This window comes from Gymnoscopelus braueri (assembly GCF_963280865.1).
Source record: "Gymnoscopelus braueri genome assembly, chromosome: 20".
NCBI classification, from domain to species: domain Eukaryota; kingdom Metazoa; phylum Chordata; class Actinopteri; order Myctophiformes; family Myctophidae; genus Gymnoscopelus; species Gymnoscopelus braueri.
Genome location: NC_137622.1, coordinates 27009824 through 27028304, shown reverse-complemented (window position 1 = coordinate 27028304; position 18481 = coordinate 27009824). Strand labels below are relative to the sequence as shown.

Below are 18481 nucleotides of genomic sequence, written 5' to 3'. Positions count from 1 at the left end.
CTCATTGACTACGACTCCACAGTATAGCCTACTTGACATTACTGCAACCATTTTCCAAAGCTTTGGTTTTAGTATTTTCATAGAAGCCATTGTATTTCGTTCATTCAAAAAAAGATTAAAAAATCTACTTACAGAGACTTGCTTGAGATAAGTAATCAACACACACACAAACCCCACTGTGCCATTATTTTTAATCAAAGTTACATTATTATCATGTGTCAAGTCCAGATTTGAAAGGTCTAGCTGAAAATAGTCCATACAGATTGATTTATGAATGAAATTCAAACGTCCATGACTTCTTAGCCATGCAGTGACATCTAGCCAAGAAGAATAAAATAAAGAAAGAATCTATTCTAGCAGACCGAAAACTATAACTAGGTGAATAATTGTTTATAATCTATGTTAGTATCTGATCCACCCCACAGTGTTCGAGTCTATTCTATTGCGCCGTACCACTGATTTCCAAGACAGAGTGAGGGAATGTTGTTTTATGAAGGAATTCCTCTCCCACAGTGATATGATCCTATATTTATATTCCTCCTTTCTCTTCAGAAGCAGGCAGATGAATATCTCTCTCTGTGATTCCTTCCATGACAATGTGATCTCTCAGGATAACAGACGAACACTTTCTCAGTTGACACAATGAGTCAAACGTGGGCACCCTGCCTTGGGTCTGAACTTAGCCTGGTAAACCAAATGAGATTTCCGCGACCGGGGTGGTTTACCAGGTTTACCAGGCTAGCCTGAACTGGTGAGAGCACTATGTGCACCATAGTGATCTGGCTCAGGGCCCCAGTGACATTGGCACCGTCTTGCTCAAATGTTTTGTTCCCCTTCTCGTTCAATTATGTTGGCTGATGAAACGCAGATTTCATTAAACCACATGAACCGTAGTGACCTTATTCTGGGCAGGTCATAATAGGTGAACGTTCAGCAAAAACAGAAGAACATTGAGCCAAAACAGATGAACAGCAAAAATGGACGAACATTCTGCATTTTTATGCTCAAAGCTTGTAGATTGGCTATTTTTGCTATTTGACGTACAATGAGGTATAGGGGCTTAAGTGGTTAAAAACATAATCTCAGTCTTTCAGTTAGCTATTATTATTATCCGTCAGATCTGATCCTGTAGTCACAGACCAATCAAAAGGTGAGATAGGTACAAACACAATGGAGAGAGAAGGGCCTTACGGAGAGATGTTGAAATATGTTAATTATTCAGGAAATACGAGACCAGGCCAGGACAAGCAAGTATAGAGGGTGGCAGTATACAGGGAAGGAACAAGTGAGGTAGAAAAGGGGAGAAGCAAAGAGACAAAAGAGAGAGGGGGACAGAGCAGGAGAGAGTGAAGGGCTAGAAAATAGGGAAAGAGAGAGAGGAGGAGGGGATAAAGTGACAGTTGTCCTTCCTGCAGTGACTTGGCAGCGGATGAAAGGATGAGTAGTGCTGATCTCTGCCGGCTGGGAATACACCTCCTGCTGATGACTATAGCTGACTCCCATAACTCTCCCCCCCCCTTGCCCCCAACATCCCTAATTTTTCCCTGCTTCCTCGGTCATTAAGTCTCCCGAAAATTCATGATTGTGCAATGATGTGTTGATAAGGCTAATTTGCAAGGTGATTTTCTTTTAATTTTGTTGAGCTTTACATATATATAGTGGCCAATGTGAGTCCTCCTGTACAACTCTCCGGCCCAGTGGAGCCAAGGATATACTGCCCATTTCCATGCCATCAATCTAATTGTGGCTTAATGTAGGCCTGGGGCAAACTTAACAAATGCTGCAATTAACTATCTGGTACAACAGAATATCTGCAGTGAGTCTAATCGCCGCAGGGGAAATGCCTCCTGCCGGCAGTACATGCGTTTTATCACTAGGACGTTGCTCCTTATGGCCCTATATATTATCATTGTTGAAGTAGTCTCAGGTGCTATGTCCCGTCTTTGCACTGTTAGCATTTTCCAAAGACGCTAAAGGTTCCTGCAGGCATCATCACACCCCGATATGTGCAGCAGCATGTCCTACTCCTCCAGCATTATTCTCTTTTATAGGACTTTTGCTGACCTTTAGAAAATAAACTTGTGTGAGTGCCCACCACGGCTGGATGGTGCTTGCAACATTTTGTATTCCCTGACACGAGGGAGCACTAAGTGCTAATAAAGTAAATGTCAGATGTGATCTTCCTCTGGAAACTGGCCCTTTCAGGCCCAGTTTCAGCACCAATGAGGGGCCGCTACCCAGAGACAAATAAGTCAGTAGTAGTTCAAGGAGCAGTCTATTCTTCTGTTTATTAGTTTGAATTATCGAAATAAATTGTAATGTACAATATAATAATATAATGAGACAGGGGTGTGTGTGTGCGTGTGTGTGCGTGTGTGTGTGTGTGCGTGCGCGGGTGCGTGTGCGTGTGTGTTGGTGTGTGTTGGTGTGTGTGTGTGTGTGTGTGTGTGTGTGTGTGTGTGTGTGTGTGTGTGTGTGTGTGTGTGTGTGTGTGTGTGCACACGCGTGTGCGTGCGTGTGTGCGTATGTCTGTATGCAGCTGTGTCTCCATCATGAATGGATGTTATATCCATCCTCTAAAATCTCTGCATGGAATTTTCATCTAACTGAGTGTGGCTGCACGTGTGTGCGTGTGCGTGTGCGTGTGCGTGTGCGTGTGCGTGTGCGTGAGCGTGTGCGTGCGTGTGTGTCTCTCTCTCACCTGTGATATAGAACCACCTCAGCCTCTGCATCTCCGTCATGATGATCCCCACCATATGAGTGACAGGCTCAGTTTCCATGACAGCAAAGGTGAAATGCGGCTCTTCAAATATCAGGGGTTCTGCGGTGGGCGTCGGCTTGGCCACCCACTCGATGTCCAGTCTGGAGGTGAAGGAGTGTGGAGGTGTGCCCTGGTCCGTCGCCTTAATCTGATGGAGGACAGAGGCAGTGTTAGAAAGTAACATTACTCTCAAGTACTGCAAGTACAATTGTGAGGTACTTTTACTTTACTTAAGTATGTCCATTTTTCAATACTTTATACTTCTACTCCACTACATCTCAAAGGGTTACTCCACTACCATTAATTGAAAACTTCATTTACTTTGTAGCATTTATTTTTACAAAACATATACATTCAGCCCTACTTTATACTTCAGCTATTCGAAACTGGGCCGATCTACAAGCTCGCAACACGTCAAAATGCAACACATTGTGAGCTTGTACAGGTATATCTGGCTATTTTAGAAATAGTTTGCCAAATGTTGAAACATTTTTGTACTTTTACTTTGGTACTGTAAATATATCTTGTGTTGCCAATAATGTTTTAATACAGGCCTTTTACTTAGTATTAGTATTTTTATATTGTGGCGTTGCTACTTTTACTTAGATAAAAAATCTGAGTACTTCTTCCAATACTGATTATGAAGGTGTTGCAGTTGCTCAGCCAGTTAGTGCACTGTAGTTTGCCTAAATATCAAAGTTGTATATCAAGCAACTCAAAAACTGCCTGGGGTGCACACAAAAGACATGTTAAAATTATGTGTTGAAGTGTTTTAAAGTGAAATACCCCTTTAACATTTTTTTCAAATTATTATTAATTATTAATTCAAATATTTTCCCCAAATATGGGTTTTATTTGTAACCCATTTAGACCTGGAAAGTCTTCAATCCGGGAAAGTATATGTGTCATTTTAGATGTTGCTATATAGCAAAATAAAATAAAAATCAGAACATTTTGGTAAGGATTTAGAAGGTCTAAATGGGTTAAACTACAGCCTGGTTACCTACCAGTGACCTACTAGCAGTAACACTCACTAAGTAAACTTTCCCAGGATATACCTACACTGTCAGCCTAGATATATTTTAATTCAAAAGCCAACATTCCATTCTTTTGCCTCATTCACTGCCTTTTATGTTGAAACACACACGTAATCCACGATAAGCTGCAAACGGTTTGCCCTTGCATTGAGATTGTTGGGTCGGTGGACGGATAGATGAACGGACTGACTGACCGACTGAGCGACAAACCGACCGACAGGCCGACCGACCGAATGGCTTATAGCTATGAAGACGAACTTTAAACTTTTGCGGACAATAACTGGCACACACAGAGCCTCTCACACTGAGGCTTACACACACTGTTATGCACCCTCAGCCTCACTGACACTAAGTAATATAAATACACACACGCACGTGCACGCACGCACGCACACGCACACGCACACACACACACACACACACACACGCATGCATGTCTCTCAAAAACACTATACATTTTGCTCTGTTGCAATACTGACACCAGTAACAGCATGTCATTTCAAAGGGTGATGGAGTTACTTATTCTCTACTTAATTACACCATAGGTCAGCCTTTGCTACATATAGAAGAGAGTGATGACAAGGAAACGTAACATATGCCATGTTGTTACCAAGCCGAGGGTGCGGCCCTATTGAAATACTTTTAAGCTCTTAAAGTACGGGTAATTTAACTTCTTAAGCATAGCTGGTGGGCAGGAGCAACGTTTGAAAGTCTCCACTACTTCTAAAGAGTCACGCAAATGAAGCCCGACTCAAGCATTCCAGAGCCTGTTAAAGGACTGTTTACCTGAAACCTGTTCAAATACATGCTAATTTGGAGCAGAGAAATCAAAACCAAAAATACGGGGGCATTGTGATTGGCTATTTGCAACTGCTACAGTAAGTCCTAAGTAATGATTGAGTAGAATAATGTTAGGATATCTTTCCATTTGACTGGTGCTATGAGCCTGGTGTTAAGCCCCGCTAGCCACAGAGCTATAAGGTTTGTTATGTTGGTATGTCTGTCGGTTCTCCACCTTTGTCCCAAACAAGACATCTCAAAATCCATTTGGCTGGATTGTCATGGAATTTGCTGTGCACCTTCATAAAAGGAGGAATGCTTTTTGTTGACCCAAAGAACTCTCCTCTAGCGCCACCCTTAAGCCAATGTCCAGTTATACACAAGAATTCTCATATTCTAACGGGTGGATTGCCATGAAACTAGCTGAGCACATTCATGCTCCCCAGATTATGAGACCTGACCATTAGAGCGACCCCATTATCTTTTCTATAGTACCACCCTCAGGCCAGAGTATCACTATAAACCAAAATAGTTTTTTCAAGACAAGACATGGGCCGGAATTTAAACCGGGTCCGGATACTAACAAGGAACGTTTTTTCGCTGCCGGGCAGAAAACTTTTTTTCATGAATTAATAAGTTAATGCACAGGCGATATGGTCTGCACTAACTTGTTGAGCCACCAGGAACCCAAACTATTTTATTGTTATTGAATATTAGATTAATAATGTATAATGAAGATCTGGGCACAAGCACTTATTATCTACATACAATACTGTACTGTACTGTACCATACTGGTAGCATTCATGAGAGGATTCTGGTAACCTTGAGTCTGCATAATATGCACAGCTTTATACAGTTCTATCTGTGTTGTATCTTTTTTCTAATTCAAAATTATGCAGGTGGTATATCATAACAAAGCCACTGGAAATAATTCAGAGTAGTGCTTCATTATAGTCTTATAGCCCTAAAACCTGGAAGTAAGTTTATAATGGGTTCCCTCACCAGATTTCAAACGATTCACATGGGTTTTACACTTATGCAGAAAGTTTGTCTGTGGTTAACATAAGCCGTAGAGAGTTTCATGTTTTGTACAACAACATTAATGACTCAACTGTGAATTCTGAACCTGTTATGTGTGTTTTTTTTGTTTTCTTTTACTTCTGTTAATTACCTGTGTGGTTTAAAACGTGTGTTTAATGTGTGATTTGAGACCATCTTGTTAAAACAAACGAACAAACAAAAAACATGATTGTCATAAGCCATTGTTTGTTACAGAGTATTGTCTCAATTCATCCCAAACCCAATGCAAAATATGATTTGTAGGCCAACCTGAGGACCTGCAGCAAACTCCCCTCTATAGACCCTAATCCTAATAAACTGAGCTACAGGCATGTACAATATCTACCAAAGAATAAGTACAAGAGCTCCGTACTGTGACAATACTGTAGTTTCCAGGCCAGAAGTCTCCCCGGGACATAACCACGCCGCTCACTGGGTCGATATCAAACTTCCCGTCCTGGGTGTCCTGCAGACTGTAGGTGACCTTGGCGTTGGGTCCGAGGTCGTCGTCGCGGGCGACCATGCGACAGACATCCTGACTGGCACCGGGGCCTCGCTGGGCCGGCAGCTTGACATGGAAGAGCTTGTCGGTGAACCGTGGCTTGTTGTCATTGTCATCGAGCACCTGGATCACTACGGAGGCCGTGGAGCGTAGCTGAGGCGTACCGTTATCTGATACTATGACCTGAGTGGATTTGAGGGGGATGGAGGGAGCAAGATAGCAACAGAAGAGAGGGATTGGTGGAAAGTATGGGGAGAGGGAGATTGGAGCGAGTTAAATATTGAGAAAGGGGAATTAGTGGTTGTGTCATTGTTTAGATTATTTTTTGTTTGTATAAACAAGAAATTTTTGCAACAAAGTTTAAACATCAACAGTTCCAAAAGGGAAGCGGACGGGTTGTTTTGAAACTGAGAGGTCTCACCTCAATGGTGTGCTCTGACTTCTCCTCTCGATCCAAGACAGTGAGAGTGCGGATCACACCTAAACACACACACACACACACACACACACACACACACACACACACACACACACACACACACACACACACACACACACACACACACACACACACACACACACACACACACACACACACACACACACACACACACACACACACACACACACACACACAGTTAGGGATGTCGTTGTGGTCATGGCTGTTGTTGTTCTAGCGGGTGGAGGTGGTGTGTGTTTGTATGCTCGTCTCACACATGTGTTTGTCTGCTTTAATCCCATGGACGCCACACCTGTCACAGCTGCTTCACTCTTCCTCCTTGCAGTGAAATTAACCACCGTCTTCACCTTTATGTCTTTGCTCTCACAAAACAAACACCCAAAGGGAAACAATTCACCAATTGCCTATTCTGTAGAAAATTGCTGTGGAGTGTGCACCTATCGCGTTTCAAACATCCGAGTACACATAAATGACACAATGAGGTTCTTTTGTTTGTCCCTCATGTAGTGCAGATATTGAATGGCAAATTGGTCAACTACCAAGGTCTCTTTGGAATACGCAACTTTTATACAACAGGGAATGCAATATATTGGCTAAGCTCCCCTGACTCTGGCTCCATCTACTACTAGTTACTATTCCTAAGGACCTGTACGTTGGCAGGTTTATGTTTATTCCAGAGAGAGACAGAGCATGTGTATAATGCGTGCGTGTGTGCATGTGAGTGTGCGTGCATGCATGTGTGTCTGTGTGCGTGAGAGAGAGAGAGAGAGAGATGAAAAAACACCCTACAGAACAGGTTTACGATATAGGCTTTTTGGCAGCTGTGTGAAAAGTTGGCTGTGGCTTCTGGGATTTAAAGCAGGAAAATGGCCTTAAAACAGGATCCATGTCTCTCTCGTCTCATAACAAAACCTATTACAGTATCTGCAGCTTCACTGAAATTGAACGAATTGGCCCCTGTGTGTGTGTGTGTGTGTGTGTGTGTGTGTGTGTGTGTGTGTGTGTGTGTGTGTGTGTGTGTGTGTGTGTGTGTGTGTGTGTGTGTGTGTGTGTGTGTGTGTGTGTTTTTCAAAAGGTGCATTAAATGACATCACTGTGACGTCCTGTACTGTACGGTAACAATTTAATCACATGACCACGTGTGCATTCACTGTCACTGAACCTATCCAGGATTTATTTTCTGATGCATCAGAACGTATTGATTTTCTTTCTTTATGGCTTTCTGGAGATTTGTCTTTGTATCATAAATATAGACTGGGATTATAATCAGAACACGAAGGGATCAAGCCAGTAGGTACAATGCTGACACTGCTAGGGTGAGGGTGGTTTCTTTCACGGTGTAGCTCAGTACACAGAGCAACACAAACAGAAATTCAATTTGCAGACTCATGGAACTTTAGATAAAAATTAACAACCTGGGAGATAGATTGCATTACATGTAATAATCAATAATTTATAATAATGTTCTTATAATTTCATGGGAGGTATTATACTGTATTATGCCTCTTGCAGTGTCAGCAGACAGACTCTGACGACCATGATAGTAATGACTCTATGTACAGTATACTCCTGGACAAACCTCTGGGGCTGGGGGAAGTTATAGGGTAGTTATGTAGATAGTGTGTGTATCCCGGGGCTTTAAATATTGAAAGAGAAGTCTGTAGTGGGGGTCTGGGGTGAAGTAGATCAAGAGAGTAGATTAAGGAGTAAGGTTAGCGTAAGAAGGGGGGTGGGAGTGGGAGTGGGGGGTAGAGAGGCGATAAGTTCAGAGCAGTAAAAGTTACATGGGGCAATAAAGTGTCTGGCTTAGGTCAACTTGGCGGCGAGGTTAATTTACACAAACACCATATGGTAAGAAAGTGGCGATAATGGGGAAAGGATCAGGGTTTGGTTTAGGTACACATTGTAGCTATATGGACAATAGATGGTGTTGCATAAAGTAATCTCTACCCTGATTCTTCCATTCCTTCACTGGACATTTCTTTTGTCTCGCAAGTATATTCGAAATGTATATTGATTACTTATTGTCGCGGTCGGAGTTGTATGTCTAATACCATTACTTTTCAGGAAATGAAAAACATATCCTGTTCCAATGGATCCAATGTATTATTTAGTCACAAGCTCTTCTTAATACTTTTCATTGGTCAAATATTTAGTATGCCCACAGACAGACTTTCAGCCTGGCGTTTTTTCAAACGTTTAAAAAAAAAGCTAAAATAACTATATATAATCTACAAGCTAGATCGGCTATTATCGCTCCTTTTGCATGACACTGTCAAATGACAAAGTATAAAGTAGGTGTGATGACCCATCCTATTTGCGTGTGTGTATTGGTTTGTGTTCTAATTGTGTTGTCTATTCCTGTGTAGGAGGAGAGAAAAGAACGTTAAATTTAATACTGTGTGTCGTCTGCCTTTTTGTCATGATGTGAGCCAGTTCATGACAGTAGGGCATTCATTTGTGAAAAAATATATGGAGATATAAGGATATACGTTTCTGCCCGACAGCGACGATATTCATTGCAGGCCTGGTATGGCTCCAGCACTACCGCACTGACACCATGACAAAACTGTGTAGTCTCGTCAGTTAAATTACCAGCCAGCCAGGGGTGGTTGGAGGAAGTGGTTCAGTGTCATTAGCCATCTAGGGAGATGGGCAACTGTACGGGGGTATAGGGAATGAGTACTGAGACCAGAGGGTGGCAGAGAGGCTCGTAAAATAGTGTGGGATCCCAAACGAGGGTCACTGTCTGCCTTTTACCACAGTCCTATATAAACAAACCCCGCTGGGAGGACATTATTAAGACAGGTGGGGGTGCATTAGAAAGTGTGCTTTTGCCATTAACAAATACATGGGAACCAGAGACTGTTTCCCATCAATAACAACAAGGTCTGCAGATTTTATTTAAGTCTTAATTTCACCAGGCATAAGTCATGTTGAAATACATATCTAATATTCAAGGGGGACATTTGCCAACACCCCTAGGTTGTATCCAATACATTCTGCGTTTGTCAGAGAAACGAAAGCTTAGTCAGACACTTGTATAGGCCATGAGTCATTTTAGTCTTGCTCAGACATGACAGAGTCCCACAGCAAACAGTCACCCTACTCGATACTGTACGAGGTTCAAATCAATTTCACTTTTCATTTTTTTGCACATTAATTCTTTATCATCTATATGCAAAGTTGTAAAATACATACTATACTTGTGTTGTGATAAGAGTATACCCAAAGGATCTAACATTATTCAATGTATTCAATACTTTACATTTAAGTTTAGCTTCCATTGATTCACTTCCTCGACTCATATCAGCCCTACTAGCGATGAGTGTCTTTTTATAATACATGGATCTTTGTTATCTATATTCAAAATAGTAAAATATGACTGTTTGTTGTCAAAACAATTTCCTGAAAGTAGATTTAAAACAGCAATAACAGAGCAATAGGGGCCGGAAACAAGGGCTTACACAGACCTTCAGAATGTTAAAGACACAACTCAATACTGGTAAAACTATTCTAGGCACAGTGGCTCCGTGTACATAACATGAAACATAGCTTCGTGTTTGTGTCTGTGAGAGTGTATCTGTGTGTTGGAAGTCAATATCGAATAGGCTACATCCGCTCTATTTGACAGACTATTTGAAAAAAGACTATTTGACTCATAAAACATGCTTCATCTTATTTCTCTGACTCTTTCGATACCCTCCCCCGCATTATTTGTTGTCCTCCTGGTGCTATAATGTAAGTCATCTCTCTCAGTAATCCACTGGCGTATTGGCCTTGGGGTGTGGACAACTGTTCCAACTACCTAGAGATTATATGTAGACGACAGGGCCTGTGCTAGCTTGCAGTGAGAAAGGCAGATGCAACCCTGATTTGCCTGAACATCAAAGCCCAAAGCAAGTGACTGACACTCAACTGCAACTGTCATAAAGAGCATTTAGATGCCTTACCTGTGTGTGTGTGTGTGTGTGTGTGTGTGTGTGTGTGTGTGTGTGTGTGTGTGTGTGTGTGTGTGTGTGTGTGTGTGTGTGTGTGTGTGTGTGTGTGTGTGTGTGTGTGTGTGTGTGTGTGTGTGTGGGGGGGGGGGGTTGTCAGACTCCTTTTCCTAATCTGGGTGGTGTGTTAGTTTTCCCTTTAATACCAGCCTCACTTCCTAGAACACGGTTGAGTGGCTTTGTGTCTGTAGGGAGAGATTTATGGCACGAAGTTTGAGTTTCAGCTTGGACAGGACGACTGCTTGGTGTGCTGGCAACATACCCAGGGGCTGCTATGCATGGTGCTGCTCAGATATTTCCCAGTGAATTGAAAGATAGCAGCCACTTTTACAATCCAATTTGCTGGAAATAACATGCATGCTCTCAGGTTGGTCAGTGACAGCATAATGTTTGAATCAAATTGTAAATCTGACATAGGAAAGGTTAGTGGTGATTTTATAGGGGGGGGGGCAGGCCGGGGGCAGGCCCCCCCCCCCCCTAACTGGCCAGCCCAGTTCTGATCTATTGATCAATAAAAATAAAAATGAATCATAATGAAAAAATATTTTGTATATATATATTTTTTTCGATTGATTAATTGATTAATCTACCTATTTGTTGAGTTCTCATATGGATTTGTCATTTGCATACAAGTGGCATTAGGCATTGTAAACAGATGTGTATGAAATGAAAGCCTGCTAGGTACTTATAACAAGGCGTTAATGAAGTGACCACCATGAAATGAGCTCTCTCCCTTTGATCTCTGCTCTGCCCTGCAGGAGTTAACGAGCATAGTTGTTTAGTTGTTTCCTCTGAAAATCGATCAAACTACATACGTAGTTCCTGTACGTGCAGCAGGATATAACATGTAAGCAAGCTGTGACACTTACTGTACATGGAATGTTACATTATTAGTTACATTGCTTGTTTTGCTTACTTTGCAACTGTCTGCTGGTATAATTGTTTTATTGGCTTAAGTAGGCTGCTTTGCAGATGGAGTACCGTTTTTATTCAGTGTTCATAATATGTTTATAGGATGATGTATTTGTACTGTACTGTATTAGCCATACTGGTGACAGTAGATTAATAGTGTTGTCTCTTGACAATCTGTTGATCTGTGAGCCCAGCCCACCTGCTATTTACAGATATAACTGCCTCCTTAACTGTAGCCTTTGCTCGACTCAGTTCCTTATGCAACTCTCTGGTATAAAGGATTCTCTGACTGGTATTATTTCCATAAAATAATACCAGTCAGAGTTCCAAGACAAAATCTTGCCGCCCCTCCTGACAGAGGCTAAAATTGCCTATGGGAAAGGTAATGATGCTGTCACATAGAGCAATTTCAGAAGCAAATGTACATCGATACTGCCTGCCAATGGCTCAAGTTTGAATCAAAATGTAAATATGGTGGGGGGTGTGGAGAGTGGAGAGTGGAGGCATGTACTGTCTCTCAGAGTTAAATGAACATTTAGGATTTCACTGAGTGTGTACAGTAGGTTATGAAAGCAGAAGATTACATGCCTCTCATGCCCAATTACATATCCTAGAGCTATATCATACACTATGTATATCTCCATGATGACATTTCATTCGACTGTAATGTGTCTTCATTTGCCATGTCACTTGTATCAAATTCCAAAATTCCAAACTGACTGAAGCAACCCACAGAATGTGAAAAGGCTAATTCAAAAACACTGCAGTTAGGTGGGAAAACATACAGTATGTCGTAATTTCAGCAATACAACATGTCATCTTAAATGGGCACAATTCAGTAAGAAAACGTCTTTAAATAAAAGTTGGTTCTACTTTCATGACAGGATTTAACATAGTCATCGGTCAACCATTCAGTCGGCCACAAGAGGACATGTATGATTAGCTTTCAATATTACCTGTCTTGGGGTCGACGTTAAAGTATGTGCGCTGCGACTCAGGCAAGGAGAAGGACAGCTTGTCGTCTGATGACGTGTCAGCATCTTTTGCCTCCACGTGGACTACTGACCGATCCTTAGGCGCATTCTCCGGGACAGAGGCAAAGTAAATGGGCTGGGAGAGTTCTGGAGGATTGTCGTTCACATCCAGGACTTCGATGAAAACGTGTGTCCAAGAGAGCAGAGGTTCAGTTCCCAGGTCTGTTGCGTAGACAGACAGCCAGTAGTGGGGGACCGTCTCGCGGTCCAACATCTCTGTTGTGCGGATTACGCCTGAGGATAACAATCAATTAGACAATTCTAACACAATGTATTATAATCAGAATAATAATACATATTCACAGTACACTGTGACCATTTTGCTCTTATGTCATAATCGGGGGCGGGGGGGGGGGGGTAGTAGGGTAAAATGGCTGCTATGTGATGTCAATATGGTCATTGAAATTCAACATAATATTATCATGCCACCTTTCTTTTTATTTTTTGCTGTTGTGTTGAGTGAGTGTTTTTGAATGTCAAGATTTTTATTGAAATATACAGTACATCCCCTGAGGAAAGGTTTGAGAGCCACTTAAAGTACCCCTGTCAACTATCTGCTCAGATATTATCTATACTTAAGTGCAGCAGCACGCTACAAGAATTCATGACCATATAACTTACAAAGTAAAAGAAAATATACAACTGCCGCAAACACCCCTAGAGCTGATCATGCAGCGTAACCATGTCACTGGGTGTCGGTACAAGTGAAAGGTAAACAATTTAAAGGAATTATTACCAGAAAAGTGTTATCTACTTTGACAGTGATATTAAAGGATTAACTTATGCTACAATGAAACTGTATTATCAACAGCTAAAGTATATGACAAAATATGAAGAAAAGATCTTAGTACCTGATTCAGATAATCCTTGCTAACAATAATATAATGTCAGTGCTGCATGTCCAACTACTATCATTGCCAAGAGTGCAGTGAGCTTAGGGGTGAAAAGTTTAGATTAGATGGATCCTTGACTGACAGCAGCTGTAAAAGATGTAATTCTTTATAGTTTAGTATGTAATCTAATCTTGGGGGTCTAATGAATTCCAAATGCCTGCACTGACTACTAACTACTACGACTATCACCAACAGTAACAATGAAACTACTCTCACAGATCATAGCCTAGTATCTCTTACCTGTTTCCTCATCAATGGCGAAGACTCCCAGACCGGACCCATCATGGATGTGATACCGGACCACTCCATCTCTGCCCAGGTCCTTGTCTGATGCTTTCAGGGTCACTACCGACTTCCCAACCACAGCGTCCTCCATCACAGCTGCCTTGTATACAAACTCCGAGAACAATGGCCGGTGTAGGTTCTCATTCACGTCCAGAACTTCGACTTCCACATAGCAGGAGGAGGAGAGAGAGCGAGGGAGGCCGTGGTCGACAGCGCGGACCGTCAGGTTGTACGACGACCGCCGCTCAAAGTCCAACTCCCTCTCCAGCGTCAGGGAGCCGGTGGAGGTATCGAGGTTAAAGATCCCACCTTCTGTGTTCTTGAGGTTGTAGGTAATGAGGCCCCCACTGCCCAGGTCTAAATCAACACTCTCCACCCACAGTAACACAGTGCCCACTGGAACGTCCTCTGGGACTTTCACTTTGTAGGACCTGGGAATGAATTTAGGAGAGTTGTCATTGACATCTCGCAGAATCACCACCACATCAGCGGTGGAGAACAACTGAGGACCGGCTTTGGCCTGGTCTCGCGCTTCGATCCGGATATCATGTCTGGGTGAGACTTCTCTATCCAATTGACTGGCCACCATCACATCCCCAGTGAATGGATCAATCTTGAACATCTCTGTGGATGTAAGCAAAGAGTATTGAACATTGCCGTTATCCTCTGCATCCCGATCTACCGCGTCAGCTTTGAATATGATGCTGTCCACCTCTGTGCTTTCAGGGATGCGTATGACATATCTAGGTTGCTCAAAAACAGGTGGATTGTCATTGATATCCATGACATTCACTGCAATGAATTTCCATGCAGATGTTTGAGGTATCCCTAAGTCATAAACCGTGATATTCAATATGTAGAATTCTTTGACCTCTCTGTCTAAGGAGCAAACTAACTGAAGTTCCCCAGTGAAGATATCAATGGAGAAACATCCATCCTCATTCCCGCTGGATATAGCGTAGACAAGTTTGCCATTGTAACCAGAATCCTGATCTACGGCCTTGAAATGAATGATTGTGGAATTTAGAGGGTAGTCCTCTGCAAGATCAATAGAGCCAGAGATGCCCACGTTAAACTTGGGAGAGTGTCGGTTAATTATGTGAAGATCGGAGAAGGACTCTTCGTCCTGGACTGTCAATGCGGGTTTGATTGACTCTATGAGTTTGTCCGTCAGTTGTTTGAAAATCCCTGTCTCTCTGCAATGTACTTTGGCATCGTTGCCTCTGTCCATGACAATTATGGTGACATAAGATGGGTCGGAGTGATGCTTCCCATCTGTAGCAGTGATCCTTAAAGTGTATGTAACCACCTTGTTGTCTGCTAAAACCACAGGGGGTATCTGTTGCTTGAGAGTGACAGCACCTGTTGAGTTGATTGCAAACAGTTGCAGCTCATTCCCGGACTCAATGGTGTAGCTCAGCTGCTGCAGCTCATCCAGGTCAATGGCATTCAGCTCGACAATGTTTTGCCCTATGGGAAAATCCAGTGGTACTGTGGCGTTGCATTCCACCCTCTCAAACAAAGGGACATTGTCATTGATATTGCTCATGGTAATCGTTACGGTGCACTCACTGACACGACTGAACGGGCTCCCACTGTCCGAGGCCCAAACCCTGAGGTGGTACCAACGTTTCATCAGCTCGTAGTCCAAGTGCTCAGAAGTGGAGATCACCCCAGAGAACGGGTCAATGGTGAATGGCAAGGGACCAGCATTGGCAATGGAATACGTTACATAGCCGTTATTATCTTTATCAATATCTATGGCTGTTACCGTCAAGACAGCACTACCTACCGGGGTGTTTTCTTCCAGCGTGGCCTGGTAAGAGGCTTTGGTGAATTTGGGGCTGTTGTCATTTTCATCTATTATCTCAACAACTATGTGAGTCTCTGCTTCACCTTGGTTGGCCATTACATCAAACTCATACCGATTCTTTTGCTCATAATCGAATGCCGCTGCGGTTGTGATCACTCCTGTTTTAGAGTTTATCTTGAACTGAGTGCTGTCAGGGTTATTTATGAACGCAAAGGTAACATTAAAGGGGACCGATGTCACAGAAACCCTGATCACGTGAGTTTTAACGGGTGAAAACTCACTGAGTGAAACAATGTAAGTGTCCTCCAGAAATCGTAATGGACTATAATGTTGTGAGGGAACGTGTATTTGAGTAACCGGAGAGAGTAGAGGTGGGGTGCTCCTGTCTTTGGCTCGGACGGACAGGTTAAAGCCAAACAGGCCCTGAGGCCAGATAATCCTCTTGGTAGAGATCAATTGGAAGTCGCTGCCACTTATGCCTGAGGGGATGATCTCAAAGCACTTGTGGGGATCCCCTCCAACAATACTCAAGGATTCCACCGACTTAACACCTGCTTCCACATTGACTATCATGGTTATTTTACTGCCATCCTCAGAAACTATGGCACTCATGGGGGGCGTGACAACCGGAGAGGCCGAGGGCATCTTTTGCACGTTCACAACAACTCTCGCAACGTTGCCGAACTTCTGAACACCAGATATCTTTTTTGTCCTGTCCTCTGCTAAGATGGTGAGGTCATATCTGTCATTTCGGGTGTGATTGAGCTTCTTAATCAGATCCACGGTGCCCGTGAAAGGATCCACTGCAAAAGGATGAGTTCTGCTGGTGAACAAGTAATAGAATTCAGCATTGCTGCCAACATCTGCATCAGTAGCACTCACTCTGACCACACTCGATTTCAACGGTGCATCTTCCCTGATTGCCACATTGTACGAGGCAGGGTAGAAGAGAGGTTTAAGGTCATTGGTGTCAAGAACCTGGATTGACACCTTGGTCTTTGCCTGAAAGAAATAAGTGCTCTCGGTGGCTTCAACAGTGAGCATGTAACTGTCTCTCACCTCCCTGTTGAGTTGCGCAGAGTTGCTGCTACGCGTTCTGATCCGCAGGAAACAGAAATCTCCAACGCTGACCATTTCTGCTTGGAAGAGCCCATCTTCATCACCCGAGACTAGGTCGAACTTGATATCCCAGTAGGCATCGGCCACCTCAATGCCCATTTTAACGGGAGTCTCGACGTATGTCCGTGGAGCTGAGTTCTCATAGATGGTGACATTGTAAAGATGGTGCGTAAACCTCAGCGGTGTGCTGTGCTTTCCCCCTTGACATCTGCACAGATTTATAAGGAGCACAGCTGTTGTGAGCAAGAGGGCTGCTTTGGAGGCAGCCATCTTCAGTATGTCCATGAGGATCCTCAGAAACTGTGGGAGGGTTAGAGAGAGTGAGAGAAAGAGACAATATTACTCAATGAAATACAAATTATGAATAGCTTCATTCTTTTGATAATTTTTTTTAACTTTTACATGTTTCTGTTGTAACTCTGACACCTGTTCACACACTGTACACCACACAAGAACCAATATACACACATTTTGTGTATATTACGGCGGTTGCACTTATATATATATATTATCTGCAGTTAAGTGTTGTCTCACCTGCACGATAGACTATACACACAAGAGACTGTGTTTGTCTATCTGCTGCTATTTTAACTGCCTTGTTTTATTGCAATTGAACTGCTATTTTTTTATTTGAAAATAAACTATTTAAACATGGACATTATATATATATTTGACATTACTCATATTATATTAGAAATACTTTGACACATCTGAGATAGATGTTTTCCATGTTTGTGTGTTTGTTTCCTTTTTCACCCATCTTTTAACCTGTGATAGGACAATAAAGCTGAATCTGATATTATCTAGCCCCCCTACTAGGTTGTGAATAGCCTATTCATTTTCTGCATAGTCCAAGTTCCTGATGCAATATGGACACACAACAACGCAATGACACAACAGTGGAGTGAAAGCTAACAAGAGAGGTATTTGTCTCCTGTCCTGACATGCTTTTGACCAAAGTAAAACCAAGCAAAGCACTTGAGAGCTGGCCCTGAGGTTTTTTTGTTGTAGACAGGTGGAAACCAAACCCTTATATACCCATAATTACTCCTTTGAAGAATACTATAACAATTACTAATCAAAATAAGCCTTTGTCAGCATGGGGCGATAAAGACGGATTTGTAGTTCCATGACTTAGTATTATTCTGATGATCATGGGCGGTTCAGTGTTGATCCAATTGTAAATGGATGCAACTGTATGTCTGTATGTCTGTTCTGCTGATGGCTTTAACTGTGTTGCTGTCCCTAAAGGCATAATCCACCAACCAGTCGCTTTCACAATCCTTGTGTATGCTGTCTGAATGCATGCAAGCATAATTCACATGATGAAGGGTATGATCCATTTTAATTGTTCGGGTTCCAACTCAAGAAATGTCCAGCCCAATCACAAATCATTTCCATACTGTAGACCCACTGTTTCCCAAACAGTGGGTTGGGACCCATTTGTGGGTCGTGGATCCATTTTCGTGGGTCGCCAGTAAATATTCCTTTATTTTCAAGTTTCTAAATTAATTAATTAAATAATTAATTATTACTATTACTAATATTTTCTAAAGATTTCCACAAAAATCACACATTTTCATGTCGTTGAAAACAAATTCAAACGTTTTAAAAAAATAATTTCATGAATAAACTAAAAATAATCAAAGAAATTCCCTAAAGTAGAAAACACATGTTTAAGAAGTAGTGAAAATAGCAGATCTGCAAGCTTGCAACGCGGCGCGAAGCAACGCGTTGTGAGCTTGTAGATCTGCTATATTCACTAGTTTGGGTCCCGGGCATCTGATTTCTCTTTTGGGTCTTGAGCTAAAAAGTTTGGGAACCACC

General features: G+C 42.4%; 1 protein-coding gene across 3 annotated transcripts in view; it reads right to left on the bottom strand.

Annotated features, from left to right (window-relative positions):
* Positions 1-18481, bottom strand: part of fat2 (FAT atypical cadherin 2) — an 89285-nt gene that overhangs the window by 59744 nt on the left and 11060 nt on the right. For all 3 annotated transcript variants that reach the window (XM_080416770.1, XM_080416772.1, XM_080416771.1), the window contains exons 2-6: positions 13678-16954; positions 12467-12778; positions 6562-6620; positions 6012-6323; positions 2702-2909 (exon numbers count right to left, since the gene is read on the bottom strand). In XM_080416770.1, the coding sequence (XP_080272896.1) occupies positions 2702-2909; positions 6012-6323; positions 6562-6620; positions 12467-12778; positions 13678-16939 (4153 nt within the window). In that variant the 5' untranslated portion in view covers positions 16940-16954. The remainder of the gene's footprint in view (positions 1-2701; positions 2910-6011; positions 6324-6561; positions 6621-12466; positions 12779-13677; positions 16955-18481) is intronic.